General features: G+C 40.8%; 1 protein-coding gene across 2 annotated transcripts in view; it reads left to right on the top strand.

The window, feature by feature from the left end:
• Positions 1-107: 107 nt before the first annotated feature.
• Positions 108-18,888, top strand: part of C5 (complement C5) — an 81,465-nt gene continuing 62,684 nt past the window's right edge. The window contains exons 1-9 of one of the 2 annotated variants that reach the window (XM_075578957.1): positions 108-293; positions 8,752-8,944; positions 10,573-10,735; positions 12,024-12,094; positions 14,616-14,707; positions 16,487-16,569; positions 16,717-16,807; positions 17,964-18,069; positions 18,648-18,774. In XM_075578957.1, the coding sequence (XP_075435072.1) occupies positions 229-293; positions 8,752-8,944; positions 10,573-10,735; positions 12,024-12,094; positions 14,616-14,707; positions 16,487-16,569; positions 16,717-16,807; positions 17,964-18,069; positions 18,648-18,774 (991 nt within the window). In that variant the 5' untranslated portion in view covers positions 108-228. The remainder of the gene's footprint in view (positions 294-8,751; positions 8,945-10,572; positions 10,736-12,023; positions 12,095-14,615; positions 14,708-16,486; positions 16,570-16,716; positions 16,808-17,963; positions 18,070-18,647; positions 18,775-18,888) is intronic. The other variant, XM_075578956.1, reaches the window with a different exon arrangement.

The following is an 18,888-nucleotide window of genomic DNA, read 5'->3' as shown; positions in this document are numbered from 1 at the left end:
TAAGTCATCTTATCAGTGAAATAGTAAACGAAAGGGCAAAGTAACACATTTTGGCAGCTATTTCAGGACTGAGTGGGAGGGTTCCTGCCAGTGGGTGGTAGATAAATCCCAAAAGATAATAATTTCACAATCTCTGCCTTGTTTGAAAAACTAGCCCCAAATCCCTTCTCTTATTTTAACTCCACGCCACTCTGTAGATGACTATAATTATCTGCACACCCTCTTGAGATGCTTTTTTTAAAAATTGCTTTCATATTGGCACTGTGTGAGAGAAGTCAAACCCAAGAACAAACGTAAGTTAATCTGTTTTTATATTTAAATGCAGAATAATATATATTTGTCTTTAAATATATGGATTATATTGAAAATGGACATAGTAAAAGTTATGTACATAATGTAGCACGGAATTCTAGCAGCAGGTCCTATTTTTAGGACCAATGTGAAAGTTTTTAGTGTATGTTTGTTTTTTGTTTTCTAGAATGCCTATGTTTTTGAGACAATATAAATGTATATTTTATTGTAGTTTTGTTCAGTGCAACAACTCGATTCTCAATCTTGTTGTTCTTTGAGGAAACCTGGCGTTTAAGTCACAGTCTGTCTCAAGTCACACAATTTAAATGACTATATATGTGGATAAGCAGAAATGTATGAATATACTTTTCCTTACCTACCTTTTTTTTTCTGAACTTAAAAAAAAAAAAAAAGCAAAGAGCAGTCCTCACAATGTGTTTTACAATAATACTGATCTATTTTATTTGGCTGCTAATATTAATTCTTAAATTATTGTAAACATTAAAACTCCTTACCCTCAGCTACCTCTCTCTTTTTAAAACCTGCATAGTCATTAGTGGAGGAATATTGTGCAGCTGCAGCACAATTGTGTCACTTTTGACATTTTTTTTTTTGTATTCAAATTGTATTGAAAACTCCTGCTTTACACAATATTCCAAAACACATGAAACATTGTAGACACAACATTCCGTTATGGTCGTGAGGTCACCTGTACATTGTATATTGCCGTTCTCCCAACATAACAATAGAAATATTCCATATAAAGGTAAAAGAAAAACAAGAAAAATCAGCATTCAAGGTCAGCATTCAAATGAGTTTGATAGATTTTTACAATTTACAGGGGTACTAATAGACAGGGCGTTTTTAAGACCTTCGTAGGCCCTAGGCACTTATTTCTAGAGTCCTGTGTGTCCGCTATTTTTACGCTAATTTCTATTTTTATGTTTCTTTTGATACTAGCGCCATTTGATATCGATACTTTTGTTTCGATATTTAAAGGTATCGATACTTCGAAGGCATTTTAAATTAAAATGTGCTGTTTTCTCTTATTTTGTGATTTTTTTTTTTTTTTTTTTGTTTAGGTATTTTTTCAAGTGAAATATTGTAGGCCCTAAAAGGTTCATAGGCCCTCGGCACTGTGCCTAGTCGGCCTAATGTATAAAGCGGTCCTGCTGATAGATTATACTAGAAATGTATGATGCTAGGCTATCTTATTCATCTAACTTCAAAATGTAACCTTGTTCGGTGTATGAAGGACCCTGGCATTATGGCCCCAAATTTGTCATTTGTCAGTAGAACTCTCCATTATACTCATGGTAGGGAGCCCATATGTTGTGGTATTTTGGTGTTTGTTTAAGGAGTATGTCAGCTTCTCCATTATTCTAATAAATTCCACTCTGTACCACCATTCTTCCATGGATGGGGGAGTGTCTTTTCCACATTCTAGCTAGTGTATTGTGGCGGCATAGATGAGAGATGTCCAATTAGGGTTTTCGTATGTCTAGGGATACCTGCATCGATTAGCCAGAGCAATGCTGTCACATTTAATTCCTTTCTTGTTTGGCTTTATGCTTTGCCTGATTACAATGTGCTAAATATGAAAGGTTGCAATAATAAAATGGGGCACGTATCAGTTTACCAAGTTGATTTCTGCTTAATCAAAGGAGCATCTTCCGCGACATTATTAACCTTCCTTTTTAATGTAATTTGAAATATAAAGAGAGAGACAGTTCAGTCAGAGTATACAGACAGTCCTCGGTTATCCAACGGAATCCGTTCTGGAAGTAGCGTTGGTTAGTGACACTGTTGTAGAGTGAGTCCCATGTTAATCAGTGGCGAAAAACAGCCCATAAGGTTGCATTGTAAAGCATTAGATATGCCATTCATTGTAAAGTGAAACGTTGGATAGCGAGGACCACCTGTCTGTGGCCGTGATATTTATAGACCAGCATTTATTTTTGATTTCCACTTTACAACACTGATTTCCAATAAATGTTTTGGTCTTGGATTTTTGTTACTTTTTGCAAAATGCTATTAGAATGAACATTGTACGCGTTGCTGCTGTGAGGTTGGTCGGCACGTTAAGATTTCCATCATCAGGAATAACCAAGGAAATATACAATTTCATGCGCCATTTAAACCTGTTCCTGTTATTCTGTACCACACCAGAGACATGTTTGCATTTTGTTTTTTTTAGATTTTTGGTAGAATGTTAAAGTTTTTATTTTAAAGTGACAGGTTTGCTGCCTTTGTGATCAAAATGTATATCCCTGCTTCAGTGCAGGTGGCTAAATCAGTGGGTCAGTTGAAGACTGATCCATTGATTGAGCCACCTGTGTGAAGCAGGGATATCCTGAAAACCGGACCTGTTGGTAGCTCTTGAGGCCCAGAGTTGCCCACCCCTGCAGTAGCTAGATATCATAACCTCATTGCTTCTAAACCAGGTTCAGTGTGCATAGCTGTTGTTTAGACACTCGCCTGCCAAAAATAGGGATAACGGATTACAGCTAGTACTTCTATGCCAAGCTTAATTTCCTGAGACTGCTTCCAGGACACCATAGTTTGTGGCTGGTTTTAGGGAAAGTGAGATGTCATCATTATTTCCATGGAGAATCTACTTTTTTTGTGTTAATTTATACCTAATTGCCTAACTATACAAAGGTGTCGGCAACTGGTGAAGTTGTTGCATGGGGTTTGTAGGAGGACATGTGCAGAGGTACACAATGGAGACTGTTGTAAGGTGAAATTATAACAAGGCTTTATTGTGCCTGTCGCTTTAAACAGCAAAAAAAATCAACCTAAGCGAAATAGTTTGCCAACCAAAAACTCCTATCACTGCTTTGGAGACTATCTATACATGTAGCTCAGCCCTCTCTGACTGGGTTGGTTAGCTAAGCTATTTACCAGCCCCAAATCATGGAGACATTTATCAATACACATACATAGATAATAGTCTTATACGAAAAAGTCTTATCTGTTAGCTGGGCTGCTGTAGGGGAAGCTTCTCTGCTCTCCTTGAACCGCACCCTTGTGTGCACAGAAAATGTCAGGCTCCAGGTTAGAATCTTGTCCTCTTTGTCTTGTGGTCAGCTTGTCGCTCAAGACATCTGCCCTTCCTTGGTTCAGCCCAGTTGTGGACTAAGGAATCTCTGCTCTGTCTCCAAGTTCAGCTCAGGTGTGAGCAAAGGAGTCTCACTTCCTGTCTCAAAAGACAGGCTTTTCTAAGCTATCTAATCAGGCAGGTGGTGTTAGTTAATTGCCTACCAGCAGTTATCCACCACACTGCTGGATTAGAGGCACATTTGTGAACAGGGATAAGTCTCCTGTTACATACCTCCCCTGTTTGTGGGAAGCTCGGGCTTACCACGGCCAAAGCCCATCCTTCCACTCTCATTCGAGATCTTTGTGACTAGAATGAGAGTGGATGGAGGAAGAGAACCCCCTGTCCCGCTGGGATTGGAGCCCTTTCTCCAGTTTATTTTTGTCTCCTCCCGAAGGTGCTTGAGATCAGCACTCCTCAGTCGCTCGAGGAGGACTTTTTCCAAGTAAAGTCTTTTTACAGAGTGCGCGGTCATGAGATTTCCGTTGCGTCGGGCACTCCTCTTTTTGTAGACAAACTGTATGGCAACAGTTGTAGAGCAGTTAGGACTAGCCCTTAGAGTTTTCCGCTTTTGAAGCGGTCTTTCTGCACCTCCTCCACACAACGGAGTCGCCAGTTCAGCTTCTTTGGGACTGAGTTGCACCTCCACTGCCCTTTCCAGAGAACGTCCTATCTTTTCAGCTTCCTCAGCTAAGGATTCTTCTGGCTTTGATTCTGCACTCCTACCTCTGTTTGTTGCCTGTTGGGCAGCTGTAGGTTTGGCTAGTGCTTTCTTAGGTGGCTCAAACTTCGTAATCTTGTTTTGAAGGTGTGTGGAGTCCCCAACTCTCACTGTACCCTTGTCCTCACGGGCATTAGTTACTGTGGGATACTGGTGCTTGGGCAGAGCCAATACCTTTTTCCGTATTGGAGGAATCTGTAAGTTACTGGTCTGCAGAGTCTCAACCTGTTTGAGTGCGTCTTGCAAGTTTCTTCTCAGGGAATTTATCTGCGTACTTTGATTTCTCTGAGCTTGCTTCCACATTTTTATTGCATTGTGAAGCACTATGAACTTCTTTGCTTGGGCCACAGTTACTTGTTTCAGTTTCTGGACCTTCTTGTGCTCCCTTTTGTGCCGCATCACCTGAGTTCTAAGCTTGGCCTTTAGCGTTGCTTTGGTGACGCTCAGGGTAGCCTTCAGTTTCTCATGCTGCTTTGCGGGGACATACTGGGTAATCAGACGTTCAATCAGGACTTGAATTTCTTTAACAGCCTGCAGATTGTCTTCCTGCAGAGTTCGCTGTTTCTCCTCAGCCTTCTCGAGGTGCGTACGCAGACCTTGCAGTTGGTTCTGCAGTCGGTGCTCTGCTTCAAACTTCTCACCTTCCAAAAGTCTATTTATTTCTTTAAGCTCGTGCAGCTTTTCTTTTTTTTCCTTGACGTCGTTTGTCAAATTAAAATTTTCTTCTTTGAGTTTTAAGTTTTTTTCTTTGTAATCTTAAATTTTCTCCTTTTTCAGTCTCTGTACTATTCAGGGCCTCCTTGCAGTCCTTCTTCCATTTACGCACATCTGCTTTGAGAATGACAGTCTCCTGGCGTGAGATTTCCTTCTCTAGGTTGAGGGTCTGAAGCTCCTTCTGAGAGACTTTGAGATGTCTTAAGATTGACAATTGTTTCTTTAGATATGTCCAGCTCCTCAGTGAGACTGTGTAGTTCCTTTCTGGAAACTTCCAGGTCTGTGCGTCAGCTGTTGGTCTCATGATGTGAGGCATCCAGTGCTCTGCGGAGTGTCTGAACCTCTTTCTGAGATACGTCCACCATTGTTGACCTCCTGTTGTGAAGCATTCAGCTCTATGCGAAGAGTGTGAACCTCTTGCTGGAAGACTGTCATCTGCTTCAGTGCCTACTCATACTTCCGCTTCAGCTTAGTCATCATTTTATCAGATTGGCTTTGCTTTTCATCCATGGCGGAAATAGTAACGTTTGCAGTATTTAGCTCAATCTTGAGATCGTCCAATTCTGTCCTGGCTAAAGAGTAAATTGTGAGCACATCTTTTTGTAGCCTCACGTTATTTTTCTGTAGATCTGTGTAACCATCTTTCTTTTGTTTCAATTGTTCACGGAGCATATCACAGTCATGCCTGGCATTTTTCAGGGCATCTTCAGGGCTGGTCAAGGGATCGTCACTCACTGGTTCCGGCTCCACTTCCCTGGAATGGTTGGTTGAGGGTTCCTCACTGTTGGCACCGGACAGACACTTCTTTGGGGTACACGACTTCTGCCTTGGGCCCTCTGGATATTCGGTTAACCGCGGGACGAATTCTTCATTTTCTCTAGGCTGCAGGGCAACTCGGTCCCCCTTTTCCTCCACAGGATCTGCGGACGTGTCTGTTCCTTCCACGGTAAGTGAAGAACCGCTTTTCTTTTTCCGCTTTTTTGTTTTGGATGACTCCGTCCCATCAGGAATACTGGGGTCTCCTTCTTTTTTGATACTTTAGCAGCTTCATTATATATGCCAGGCTTTTCTTGCAGTTGCTTTAGCTGACAGAAATATTGGGTGATCTGCTGCTCCCGCTCTCTCTTGTCGACCATATTCGTCATCATAGAGAGCGGTCTTTTCGGTTCGTGCCAAGTTCAGGCACCCCCACCATTCTTGGGGTGTTTTGTGGGTGTGACTCGGTTCGGGTTCCCCGTAAGAGATGTCTTCCTCTTTATTGGACTGGAAGGGCCACTCTTCCGTGGGGTAGGGTTCATTACAGGAACGCTGCATCTTGTCCTCCATTTTGGGGCTCTCAGGTGTAGTTTTCTTTCTGACCTCCGGAGGCGCTATTGCAGCTGTTGCCACTGTATTTGCTAGAACCCCCAATTGTGGTAGTCCTACAGGTGGGCATATTTTGCTTGTAGAGGTCGTAGCTCTCACAGGCATCTCTGTAGACTTTTCTTTCCTTTGGTAAGTTTTACAACATTAGCATTACTGTGCATGCATTCACTCTCGTCGTCTGAATAAGGCCTGAAGGGACACTGCTCTGTGTGGTGGGGTTCTTTACACCAGGAACAAATTTTCTTCCTTATTTTTACAGAACATGGAAGGGAAGGGGAGGGTTAATTCCCACTTGTGATGCTAACCAGGAGTAGGCGATGTTTGGTCATGATATAAATATATAAACATCTTCATAGCATAAGACAGTTCATAAGACTCAGGATTCCAGATAGTCCAATGTTAAAACACACTCCCATAGATTTTGACACTAGCCATGTAGGTAAGTCTTATGTGGTGGTCTAGGTAACCATGTGTAGGACTGATCACATAAATGAAGTAAATAAATTACTCACTGCTGACCTTGGGGATATCCTGGTCCTGTCCAGCGTGCTCCTACCAAGGAACAATTGAAGAGAGTGCAGGAAAAACGGCGGTGCATCAGCTGCTGCTGCTGAAGATTTAAAACCACACACTGCAAACCACAAAGTTTCCTAGGTGCAAAATTTATTTAGGGCATAGTATACAGCCAAAAGAACACTCTGACGCGTTTCACGTAGTATCCCACGTTTTATGCACCTAGGAAACTTTGTGGTTTGCAGTGTGTGGTTTTAAATCTTCAGCAGCAGATGCACCGCCGTTTTTCCTGCACTCTATTTTTACAGAGTCTGTATTTGACTTCAGCTGGGTGGCCATTTTAAATTCCCAAGGTTCTATTTCTTTAAATACAATGCTTGCTAGCTGCCCATTTTCTGGCTTCAGCAAAGGCATTTGCTTTAAACCATTTACTTGCTATGTGTAATCCCTCCGCTTCAGCAACAGAATTTGGTTTTCTGCTTGAGTTCAGTAATTTTCAGTCTCATCTTTGGGTATTATGGCATTCACACTTCACACTTTGGGTGTCTGTTTTGCTCCCAAGATACATAGGCAGACTTTTTTACTTGCAGAAAAAAAAACATTCTTTGCAGTGGAATATTTCTTTCACTCCCGGCAGGGTGACTCAACACTCAGCAATTGGCTTTGGAATATCTTTTACACAGTTCAGCAATTACTTTTTCCCCGGTAGGGCAATTTTACACTCAGCATTTGTTTGCTAAAAATTCCCCTGCTTCAGCACAGTCTTGTATCAATTTTCACACTTTTCTGCATATGCTCCATTCACAGCTGGTAGTCCTATGCGGTGTGGCAACCTTTATTTGCAATATCAGTACCGCTCGTGGGTCACCATCTGTATTCACTGCTTCAGCGAAACTTTTGAAAACAACAAACACCTACCCCCTTTTAAGGGCTGACTCACTTCTTGAACCCTGACTATGGCTGGAAGGCAAAACCCCTATTTCAATGACCATATTACACTTTGTGATAGGCAAATAAGGTTTATCTGCTTCAGCAGTCTCTCTCCTCTTGGGATTGGGGAAAATAGTCCATCTGTGGTTTTGTAGGTTTCAGTGCAGTGTAAGTTTCCTGCCTGGGTATGTATCCCTTTAATTCTGATCTCTGCTGCAGGTGAATCTTTGTTTTTGTTGCTCAGGTTTGTTTGCAAGACTGTATGCAGGCAAAAGCACAAAAAAAATATTCCACAGGCAATCTCAGGCCCTTTAAACTTCAAATGCCACCTCTCATCCCACTTCTAACACCATATGTAGGAGGACATGTGCAGAGGTACACAATGGAGACTGTTGTAAGGTGAAATTATAACAAGGCTTTATTGTGCCTGTCGCTTTAAACAGCAAAAAAATCAACCTAAGCGAAATAGTGAGCCAACCAAAAACCCCTATCTCTGCTTTGGAGACTATCTATACATGTAGCTCAGCCCTCTCTGACTGGGTTGGTTAGCTAAGCTATTTACCAGCCCCAAATCATGGAGACATTTATCAACACACATACATAGATAATAGTCTTATACGAAAAAGTCTTATCTGTTAGCTGGGCTGCTGTAGGGGAAGCTTCTCTGCTCTCCTTGAACCGCACCCTTGTGTGCACAGAAAATGTCAGGCTCCAGGTTAGAATCTTGTCCTCTTTGTCTTGTGGTCAGCTTGTCGCTCAAGACATCTGCCCTTCCTTGGTTCAGCCCAGTTGTGGACTAAGGAATCTCTGCTCTGTCTCCAAGTTCAGCTCAGGTGTGAGCAAAGGAGTCTCACTTCCTGTCTCAAAAGACAGGCTTTTCTAAGCCATCTAATCAGGCAGGTGGTGTTAGTTAATTGCCTACCAGCAGTTAACCACCACACTGCTGGATTAGAGGCACATTTGTGAACAGGGATAAGTCTCCTGTTACAGGGTTCTTATTTTCCTTTTTAGTTGATTAATTAAGTAATATATATGTATATCTTGGCTTGCTTTTGCGTAACCACATCTGATGTATGGCTGTAACAGGATGACATGCATATGTTGCTCTTTTATACAGGTATCTTGTCACAGGACCCCGGATATGGAGAGTTGGGGCATCAGAAGTTGTGGTTGTCCAAGCTTTCGGGCAGCAAGGAGACTTTCCTATAAGAATATCTTTAAATAGTTACCCAGATAAGAAAACTAAATATGCTTCTCAACACCTTGTACTTACACCTGCCAACAAACACCAGGGAAAAGTGAATCTAATGGTGTGTATCCAATCTTGTGGAGTTTATCTTAACTAAGTTTTTTTATTATGTTCTTTTTAGCAATATGTTTAACCTGTTTTCTGCCAAGGGGAAATGCAAATAATTACTTCAATGCACAGCTGTATTTGTCATCTCCTTCTTTTATTTTTCTAAATCTAATGTAGTTGTATCCATTAAAAAGCATCAGCATGCATTTGATATTAATGACTCACATTTATTTTATTAGTTCGTATCTGATGTGCATGTGTTCTCCAGGAAATTTACCCCAAATCAATACTGCTGTGCTGAACCAACACTAAATAAAGTAATATGCAGAACAGACAACATTATGCATATGAAAAAGGGCACTATATGTTTCATCTACTCGTGCTGGATTCCTATGGTAGTCTGTTATTAATCTATACAGCTTACACACGCACGCGCACGCACGCACGCACGCACACACACACACACACACACTGTTTAATACAGTAGGTACAGCTGATCTTACAGAACCCCCAAAAATGTAGTATACCTGTGAGGTACAGTTGGAAGGTATGAATATGAAACATAGTTCAATTGAAGGTAGATGGTGCTAATAAAATGTAATAATTCTTTATATTTTACAGGCAGAATACAAATATATATTTCAAGCAGTTTACACAATAGACAAACTGTAAAAGTCAAATATGTTTCAGGGCAACAATAGTGACTTCCACAGGCAGCCTCAGCGTTACCCGGCGTTCACAGTGACTGTGTTTCTCACCTGTTTCCTATTTTGCACTAATCACACCATTGCCCAACACATGTACTACATGTCACTGAGAAATGTACCATAGATCACCGGCACGCATCATCTGCACAATATGCAGCAACAACTAGTGCGCTTCAAATAAAAATAGCATGTTCTTGTATAGCGCTACTAGTTTTACGTAGCGCTTTACAGAGACATTTTGCAGGCACAGGTCCCTGCCCTGTAGAGCTTACAATCTGTTTGTGGTGCCTGAGGCACAGGGAGAAAAAGTGACTTGCCCAAGGTCACAAGGAGCCAACACCAGTAATTGAACCAGGTTCCCCTGCTTCAAACTCTGTGCCAGTCAGTTTCTTACTCACTGAGCCATGCCTTCTCTCTGGAAAATAATCATTTAAACAAGTTTCTGGGCTTACATCCGTCAATCTGCAATTTACAGAAAGTAAAACAGGCGGTAGCTATTACAATGGCTCTGTCTGCAAACGAGGATCTATTTAAAATACTCCGACCTATACTGACCCTTTGTGCGTCCACTGACACAGCCACTACTTCATGGAGTCTGGCACTCCCGATTGAGCTGTAAGGTGTTTCCCAGCGTTGTAAGTGTCTTATGGAATAACACTGCTTTGTTATGCGATAGCACTGCTTGGCATATGTACTCACATTAATGGTTCAGTATTTGGGTAATTGAAAACTAATTTAGTGATGGGTAATTAATATATATTTTTTTTAGAATGGGGAAAAAACCACAAACAATAATATAAAATGTATCCCAAATAAACCTCATTCCTGTCCATGTGATTTGTCTCCTTGGTAAATTGAGTACACACTTTTGCTCAACTATTGAGCCAGTTTGATGTTCTTTTTGAGGTATAACATAGCTACTCCTTGATTCTAGATTCAACCCAAAGATATACCTAGAGAAGGCAGTTCACAGCAGTACGTGTTTCTGGAAGCTCAGACTGCCACTTTCACCAAAGAAGAAAAAGTGCCAATTACCTATAAGAATGGATTTATTTTCATTCAGACAGACAAACCTATTTACACTCCCGAGCAATCTGGTAAAGTAATACACATTATTCACTTTCTTCTTATATTTCTGAATGCATTTTAACTGTCTCTTGTTTCACTGCAAAGACTGAAGAGTCCTGCTTTTCCAAGCAATTGTGCAACTTTTTCTAGACTCTATGCATAATATATTGCTTTTTTTTTTTGCTTATAAAAATACAAACATTTTCTTGTTTCCACTTTCTAGACACACACACACACACACACACACACACACACACACACACACACACACACACACACACACACACACACACACACACACACACACACACACCATTAATCATCTTTTTGTGTCCAGTACTGATACTATGATTGCTTAGGTTTTATCAAGCATGGAAACTGCTTCTGAGCGTGCAGCCATTTCTCTGATGTTCTGATCTATCTATATCTACAGTGTTCGACAAACCTATACATTTGCACGTCCCGATCGAGTGGATTTAACATCATGGCGAGCTCCTATTGGCCCAAGCATCACACGTTTGGTACTAGGTGGCGAGTAGATTTTTTTGTTGGGCGAGTAGATTTTTTGGTGATTTGTCGACCACTGTATATCTACATATATATATATATATATATATATATATATATATATATATATATATATCTCTCACAAACACATAACGAAACATTGGCAATTTAAGCTAAGGCACCGAGAGCCTGGTTGTTTAAACTCTGTCAAGAAAACTTGGCACAAGTTTCCATTCCCAGGACATACTTGAAAATGAGAGGTAACAATGTATTACTTCCTAGTAACACATTTTTATAAATAAATTCCTCCAAAATGGAAAGAAATTCATTATAGACTGCCGCCACATATTGTGGATGAAGTTCAAATAAACATAATGAAAGCAATTAAAGTGATACCTAAATAATATTTCGAAAGCATGACCTGCACCTTTTGTTGTTACTGGGGTTCTTCTTCCTCAAGTGTCCCTGTTCATTCATCTAGTTACAAAGGAGGAGGAGAGGGAGTAGGGGGTCTGACACCTTTTATTGGACCAACAAGTAGTTTATATGTTACAAGCTCTCCAACCACTCAGGGAAATCTGATGAAGGACCCTGAGAGGTTGGAAAGCTTATAACATCTCAACTACTTGTTGGTCCAATAGAAGGTATCACACCCCCTCCTCCCTCTCCTCCTTTGTTACTACATGGAAGAAAGGACCAACATGGCTACTCTCCTTCCTAGCTTTCCGTGTACATTCATGGATTTAATGATCCTCACAATTCCTTATCACAGCTGTTCCATGTTATGTAACGGCAATTCATATTTTGCAGTAAAAATGAGAGTTTACTCTTTGGATGAAGAGCTGAAGCCGGCACTCCGAACCACCGTCTTAACATTTGTGGTAAGCATTGATATTTTAATGATGGAATATGGGCGTACAAATCACAAATTTTGTTTCATTTTGTTTTTTTTACCTCCATAAATATAAAGAGATCAGAGGTTAAAAAGCAATATCTGTATCTTATATCGAGCAATAGTAGACCTCCATTGTATTCCAAATGTAATACATACCGTGTGTTTATTCTACACAATATCACTTTGATAACAGAATTTTGTAGTGAAGTGTTGTGTTGCCGTAAGAAAGCACAGTAATATTCCTAAGTGTGATTAGTGGCATCATTATACTTGATCATCCTATGCCATGTGTAATGTATTGCTTTTTATTAATAGCAAGTTTTAGAAAACAGTAATAGGGATTTTAGGAGAGGAGAAAACGAGCTGTTTGGTGGCTTTTAAAGCTGCAGTTCAGTCAATATCCTGCATGTGTGTTTTTTTAATAAATCAGTTCTGTAGTAAGAAAAAATACTTTTAGCATTTTCTGTTTTTAAAAAAACAACTTTGAAAGATCAATTTTCTTGTATTCTATTTTAACAAGCATTTACTAAGGCACTGCCCCTTCATGTCCTGTCACAAGCCCTGGCACACCCCTTTGTCAGCCCTGCCCTCCCTCTTGCACATGTCAGTGCAGGAGTGCTCATGAATATTCATGAGCTTTCACTGACTGATAGACAAGCAGATGAAAAACATATCCCATCTCTAAAGATCTCACCAAATTTTGCCGATCAATACATGGAGAACGAATTGACTGGCAGCTATACAGTTCTTTAGGTAATTAGAGATTGCCCACATGAAACTATTGAATTAAAAAAAAAAATTTAAAAAAAAAAAAAAAGACTGAACTGCAGCTTTAACTCATTACTTTGAGTGTAGGTCTGTGTCTACAAAATCCAGTGTTCAGGATTGCAACAAAAAAATTGCAAAATTATCCAAAGTGCAGTTACAACCTTTTGTTACTTTTTTTTTTACTTGTTGTTTCTTGCGAAATGTTTCGTTAAGCTTCCATGGGCAAATAATGTCACGCAGTTAGTCTTAGATTTGAACATTTCGCAAGCTTACAGCAGAATATCCCAGGACAGTGAGCGAAACATAGTGTGTGCTCTATATATAGACTCCGCATTAAGCAAATCTAGCAGTTTTGTATCATTTAGCAAATTGGCATATACTGTATTGACTTAATGCTTGACCAATCGCTTGCGGACACCGAGTATGCCGCAAAGGGGAATGTTTCGCGCGGTTCACAAACTTCTGCAAATGTTTTGCATCGCTCTGATGGGAGTCTGGATCAGTAATTGTAAGTGACGCACCCCATTGCTGAAGTCAGCATGGCTGTTGTGTACTTTTTGTTGGGTGCTTCTGTCGGCTGTCATTGCAAGTCGAGTACACATTTGATGCCGCACAACCATGAGACGTCCTGATGCAGGTGCGCAAGAACACATGGATTTTTGATAGTGATTAAATAAGCAATTTGTTTAGCGTTCAAAACTGGTCATGCTGCATGTCTCTGATTGCAACACAAGGCTGTGTCCTTGTGTGCAAGAGAGGCCTAATAACAGTGGTCTTAGGAATCTAGTGTGCACTACAACAAGGGTGGTCAACACCCCCCCGCCCCCAACAGGTCAGGTTTTCAGGGTATCCCTGCTTTAGCACAGGTGGCTCAATCAGAGGCTCAGTAAGGACTGAGCCTCTGATTGAGCCACCTGTGCTGAAGCAGGGACATATTGAGCTACCTGTGTCTAAGCATGATTTGATTGAGCCACCTGTGCTGAGGCTGGGATAACCTGACCTGTTTGGGGGAGGGGAGGGGGGGGGGAGTTTGAGGACTGGAGTTGAGTACTCATGTACTACTGAGAAAATTAGGCCCAGGGATAATAGTGGTCTCAGATAAGGGGAAACCAAGCAGAGGGGGCAAAGTGCATACTGTGTGTGTTGAATGAGAGAGAAAATTGGTCAAGGATCATCTCGAGTAGCGTAGGGCAGGGGTGTGCCAAGTTTTCTCCCTGCGCCCCCCTGCCTGCTCTCCTCCCCCTGCTCGTGCCCCTCCCCATGCTTGGCTCCGGTGTCAAGTGAGGTCGCGGGGCCATGTCATATCACGTTGCCATGGCAACGTGGCGTCACGTGCCCCCGCGGTGACCATGGTGACGCGTCACCGAAGACCAGGTAGGAGAAGATACAGAGGCTTCGTGCGGTTCCCCCGGGCATTTAATTTAAATGCCTTGGGGGGATCGCAGGACCTCTGTAGCTGCCGCGCCCCCCTGAAAAATCAAGCGCACCCCTGGCGTAGAGAGAGCATGAACTGTACATGTCACAAACTGATTAAAGCCCGCTTTGCATCTTTGTATTCGTGTTTTACTCCAATAAAGCCGCATCTCTGCTAAGTAAGCATGGGCTTTGTTCACAAGTGTCTGGCTACTGCATTCAATCCTAAACAACCTATTCTTAAAAATGTAACTGGTATCAGTAAGCATAAGAAGTGAAATACAGTTGACGTTGCTGCTATCTGTACAATATTTTTGTATTTTAAGGATCCGGATGGTGTAAAAGTGGATGTTGTAGAAGCCAAGGATTTGACCGGCGTTATTTCTTTTCCTGATTTCAAGATCCCAGCTAACCCAAAGTAATGTGGCTGCTGAAGCAATGTGGTTTTTCTTGATTTTTCAGGAAGCACAGGGACCATGGCAATACATGTTTTACGTTTTACCGCTAATACAATATTGATAACATTTATTTTCAAAATCTGGTTGGAGCTAAATCTAGAGCGGTCCGTGGCAGGTTGTATTGTGCTAAAGAAAATTAACTGGGGACGTTTAACTGAAACGTCCACCCGTTTTCTTCCTTTTCCAGCACTCTGCCCTCCTTAGGCTTTGTCCATAGTGAAAGCGAGCGCGAGTGCTACAGTGCTACTTGCCTCGCGCACGCTTTCCTCTCCGGCGATGTGTGGACTGTAGGTTTCTGGAAAGTGAGCGAGGGGGTGGGTGCAGTCATGACATGGAGGGCGTGTCATGCTTGAACACGCCTTTAGCAAATAATAAAATGCATAATGCCATGCAATTTACAGAAGTATTCTGCAAGTATATATATATATATATATATATATATATATATATATATATATATATATATACACTATGTCATGCATGAAAACATGCCTTGTTAAAAAATAATAAAATAAAAATAAAATGTGATGCATTGTACACTACAATTTTTTTAAAATAAATAACAATTATATACAAGTAATGGACAATACATCAGAAATTTCTCTCCATAAATTATCATTGCTATTTCTGTCATGGTATGAATTAAAGTTTCACATTTGTAAACCTCAGAAATGTTCAATAGTTGAGTTGTCCATATTCTCACAGCTAACACAACTCCACTGACAAAAAGTCATTTGAACAGTATCCAGGCAGAATAGCTTACTACATTTTCATTGGCTGTTAGCCGCTCCCATGACCAGGCTGTCTCTCTGCAATAGCAAACAAGTTGGTCTCCTCTGCTTTTGGTATCCTTGTATCTCACGTGCAAGCTCGCGCTCACTATGGCCATGCGCTTTGGAATACACACGTTTTGTTTGTAGCGCAAGCTATGTAGCTCGCTCCGTATCTTGCACTATGGACGAGGTCTAAGCATGGGCCCTCATACGCTGCCTTTTATGTTCCATGTTGGGTAAAAAAAAAAAAGATCAAAGCTACCCTCGTTGATAGAAGCTGAGCAAATTTGTCTAACCTACAGTATGTACACATGCGACAACCATATCTACTGTACATGGAACATCTCAAAATACTGACACGTAATATAAATATTTGAGTAATATAAATATTTGAGTAATATTTTATGTTAAAATAATTTGACCATGGGTTGAACTTGATGGACATGTGTCTTTTTTTTTTTTTTTAACCTCATCTACTATGTAGGACATACTTGGAAACGAGAGGTAACTCTCAATGTATTACTTCCTGGTAAAACATTTGATAAATAAAAATGTAACTATTTAACCATGTAACTTTGTAACACATTGATCTGAACATTTGCACAGTGTAAAACTATGTTTCCATGAACATTAATCCGGATATACTGTATAGTTCCTCTGTGTATCCAGGAGAATGTAGATTTGCTGTAGATACCGTTTATATTTTAATGGACTGATTGGATACTGCTTCATTAGATGCAAAAGCTACTTACACCCTTTTTACATCATCACAGCACTCTCCTTAATGTGTTGCAAATCACTGCAACGTTGCATGTTTGTGGTGGAAAAGTGTCATATCTAGTAATAAGATGAGCGCATGCATGCAGATATTGCCATGGTTCGTGCCTGAAGCAGAATGAGATCAGGTTTTAGTTTTATCTCATGAAGTAATATATCTTTTATTTGAACGCTGCGTTTTTCTTGCAGACGTGGTATGTGGAGAATTGAAGCTGCCTATGAAAAGGACTATACAACTTCCAGTTTTGCAGAATTTGAAGTGAAAGAATACGGTACTTTGCTTTTGCATATTATTGCACGTGAGCAGTATTCTAAATGAAGAAGATTTTGTACATGAACTCAATTGTCATATTAATACATTTTACTTGTATACAGTAGGTGTATAAACTGATCAGTCATTATGTTTTGCTTCTTTACAGTTTTGCCAAGCTTCTTTGTTTCCATTGAGCCTGAATTGAACTTAATTTGCTATGACAAATTTGAGGTGTTTATGATTACTGTAAGAGCAAAGTAAGTTCCAAAATGATAATATATATTCCAACACACGCACACGCACACGCGCACGCGCACACACACACACACACACACACACACACACACACACACACACACACACACACACACACACACACACACTGAATCCACTCCTAATATTTCAGAGTATTTTAAAAATAAGCTTATCATAGAGGTGCTTGTGGTGTTACTGGACTTGGCATTTAATACCCTAGTACAGGAGTGGCCAACTCCAGTCATCAAGGGCCACCGACAAGTGTTCAGGATGTCCCTGCTTCAGCACAGGTGGCTCAGTCAGAATGACTGCACCACCTGTGCTAAAGCAGGGATATCCTGAAAACCTGACCTGTTGGTGGCCATTGAGGACTGCAGTTGGCCACTCCTGTATTAGTACACTATTTCTAGTCTCTTTTTTTATTTTTTTTAAATAAAACTTGTAATTAATTCAAATCACTTTAATTAACTGAAGTGCTCCTTTATCCTTATGTGTTTTGAACGGTTTTTAGTCTTCCAATTTACCAGATAGAATGTAACCCATTGAACGAATTGTAATATATAGTCTTAAAGAAACAGTCCACGTTGTTTGACCTTTTTTTTTTGCTGGGGATAATTAACTGAAGCAGGAGGTTTCTCGGAGATGATCTGTAGTTCGACCTGCGGGGGACCCTTTTGCTTTGGAGATACAGCTCAACCCCCTTATAACGCTGTGCTTGGGGTCCAAAGAATCGCATCGCGTTATAAGCGGATGGCGTTAGAAATAAGGTACAATTGTATGCGTTGTACAATAAAGTATTTAAGAGACGCCAATAATCGTGTTGTAAAGTATTCATAAATACGAAAATTGGGAGCCACACTTGCATCGCGTTATAAGCGGATTCGCGTTGTAACGGATCGTGATATAACAGGGTTGAGCTGTATAGCTAATTGTGCTGCCCGGTGGACACAATCTGGTCATGTAGTCCATATAAAGTTGCCTCATCGGAGAAGATGTTGCCACTTTCTGTTGGTGGCTCCATGGCCAAAGTTGCATTTTTTTGGTGTCAAATACTGGCAGGAAACAGGGCGGTCCCCTGATCATCTCTGCCCCCCCCCCCCCGATATGATTCAAATAAGTAAAGTACAAATAACAGAGAATAAATGTGCATCTTTACAGCTATTTTCATAGTCAAAAAGTTGACCGTGCAAATGTCTACATTCGTTTTGGAATAATCCAAGACGGTTTAAAGAAGATGATGCCTAGATCCATTCAAGTGAAGGAGGTAAGAAATGTTGCTGCTAAAATCAGCAAATTCATGCCACTCGTCAGTTAAAAATACAATTAATATACCACATCTATGTAAGCTGCGGTGCATTTTTGTCAGACTTATTTACAATCATGCGTACTCTACTACAGGTACGTTTTTTCCCTGGGCCAAAAAAAAGAATAGCAGATTTACTAAAGCATAATATGAATAACTTCCTTCGACTGTTACCAGATTTGTCATTTTAATAACTTTATTTCATAGAGCACTTTTATCCCAATGGGACTCAAAGCGCGTCACAATTACAGTATAGCGCACAGTACGCAGCACATGGGAATGTTACAGACACAATCCCTGCCCAGGCGAGCTTACAATCTATGTCTTTGGTTCCTGAGGTACAGGGAGATAAAGCAACTTGCCCAAGGTCACAAGGAACTGATACCTGGAATTGAACCAGTTTCCCCCGATTCAAACTCGGTGTCCTTGTTTGCAGAGTCAGTGCCTTTTACTTACTGAGCCGCTCCTTCTCCCTTTTTAGTATTACACAAAGCTGTGCACATTTGAAACTATATCAGTATTTCTTTTTGTAATGCCAGATGATTGACGGAGAAGCTGTGTTCCAATTTAATAGCAAGCACGCAGTTAAAGAACTGGGATACAAGCAGCTGGAAGATCTGGATGGCTCTTACCTATACATAACAACATCCGTTCAGGAGTTTTCAGGTAAAAGCAGACAAGGGCAATAACATTCATTTTTGGTCATCAAAGTGTATTTTATTAGGTGCTCGAGTAAGGCCTCGGTCCCAGTGATCGTGACCGCGCGCGCTACGGTGTGCG

This window comes from Ascaphus truei, chromosome 21 (genome assembly GCF_040206685.1).
Source record: "Ascaphus truei isolate aAscTru1 chromosome 21, aAscTru1.hap1, whole genome shotgun sequence".
In the NCBI taxonomy this organism is placed as follows: domain Eukaryota; kingdom Metazoa; phylum Chordata; class Amphibia; order Anura; family Ascaphidae; genus Ascaphus; species Ascaphus truei.
This window is presented reverse-complemented; position numbering and strand designations above follow the sequence as displayed.